Source organism: Cyprinodon variegatus, unplaced genomic scaffold (genome assembly GCF_000732505.1).
Source record: "Cyprinodon variegatus isolate N-32 unplaced genomic scaffold, C_variegatus-1.0 Scaffold1453, whole genome shotgun sequence".
In the NCBI taxonomy this organism is placed as follows: domain Eukaryota; kingdom Metazoa; phylum Chordata; class Actinopteri; order Cyprinodontiformes; family Cyprinodontidae; genus Cyprinodon; species Cyprinodon variegatus.
Window position 1 is genome coordinate 79,143 of NW_015151906.1, and position 804 is coordinate 79,946.

The following is an 804-nucleotide window of genomic DNA, read 5'->3' on the forward strand; positions in this document are numbered from 1 at the left end:
GATAACGTAGTCTTTAGGATCATCCAGGCACTGAAATCCCTCCATCAGGTTAAGGTTGGGGTTGAAGGGGGGGATTTATTCTACTTAATAAAACGCTCCTCTATGTAGTTGCTTAAAGAAGATTCAGAGATTGTAATGCAGAGTATTACTGACACACCAGACACAAACTAAACATACCTAATCTGTGTAAGAAGTTTCTCCTCAGTGGCGAGGTAACGGATCCTGTCCTCCTCCATCGCAGCTCTTTGTCTGTATGCAGCTTCCGCACATTGGGCAAGTTTGTCACGTATCAGCATCACCAGCTCTGGGCCCGCCATACGCAGCATTGCACTCGCGCTCTCTAGATTTGATAGCTGGAAGATAAAGGAAAATTCTCTCTTATATTAGCTAGTTTATAGTTTGTTCAACTGGCTTTATATGTAACCTGAAGGCAATAATGACATTAAACAACAGCGATAATAGCATTTAATGATAAAGTTCATATTTTATAAGCTCTTTTCTTATTTTTATTTCTGGTCATTGGTCTGTGAATGACCTTTTGCAGCCATTACAGCCGCAGATCCTTTAGAAAATCAACAGACTTTGAATCAGAATCAAGTTTATCGCCAAATAGATTTACACTTACGTAGATTAAGGGTTGTTTTATGACCATAGTGACTGTAAATGTATTTTTATTTGTATTGTAATTTTGTGAAGCACTTTGTGACTGTCTGTGAAAGCTGCCACATAAATAAACATTAATTCCTTATTTACTTGTGCGAATTCTGAGCACACCTAAAGCCCCACGTGCCTAGGAAGGGGCGG

At 39.4% G+C, this 804-nt stretch overlaps 1 protein-coding gene across 1 annotated transcript in view; it reads right to left on the reverse strand.

Moving 5' to 3' along the window:
* Positions 1-350, reverse strand: part of LOC107103460 (sickle tail protein-like) — an 8,352-nt gene extending 8,002 nt beyond the window's left edge. The window contains exon 1 of the mRNA XM_015403177.1: positions 178-350. Coding sequence (XP_015258663.1) covers positions 178-326 — 149 coding nt within the window. The 5' untranslated portion in view covers positions 327-350. The remainder of the gene's footprint in view (positions 1-177) is intronic.
* Between the last annotated feature and the right edge of the window lie 454 nt (positions 351-804).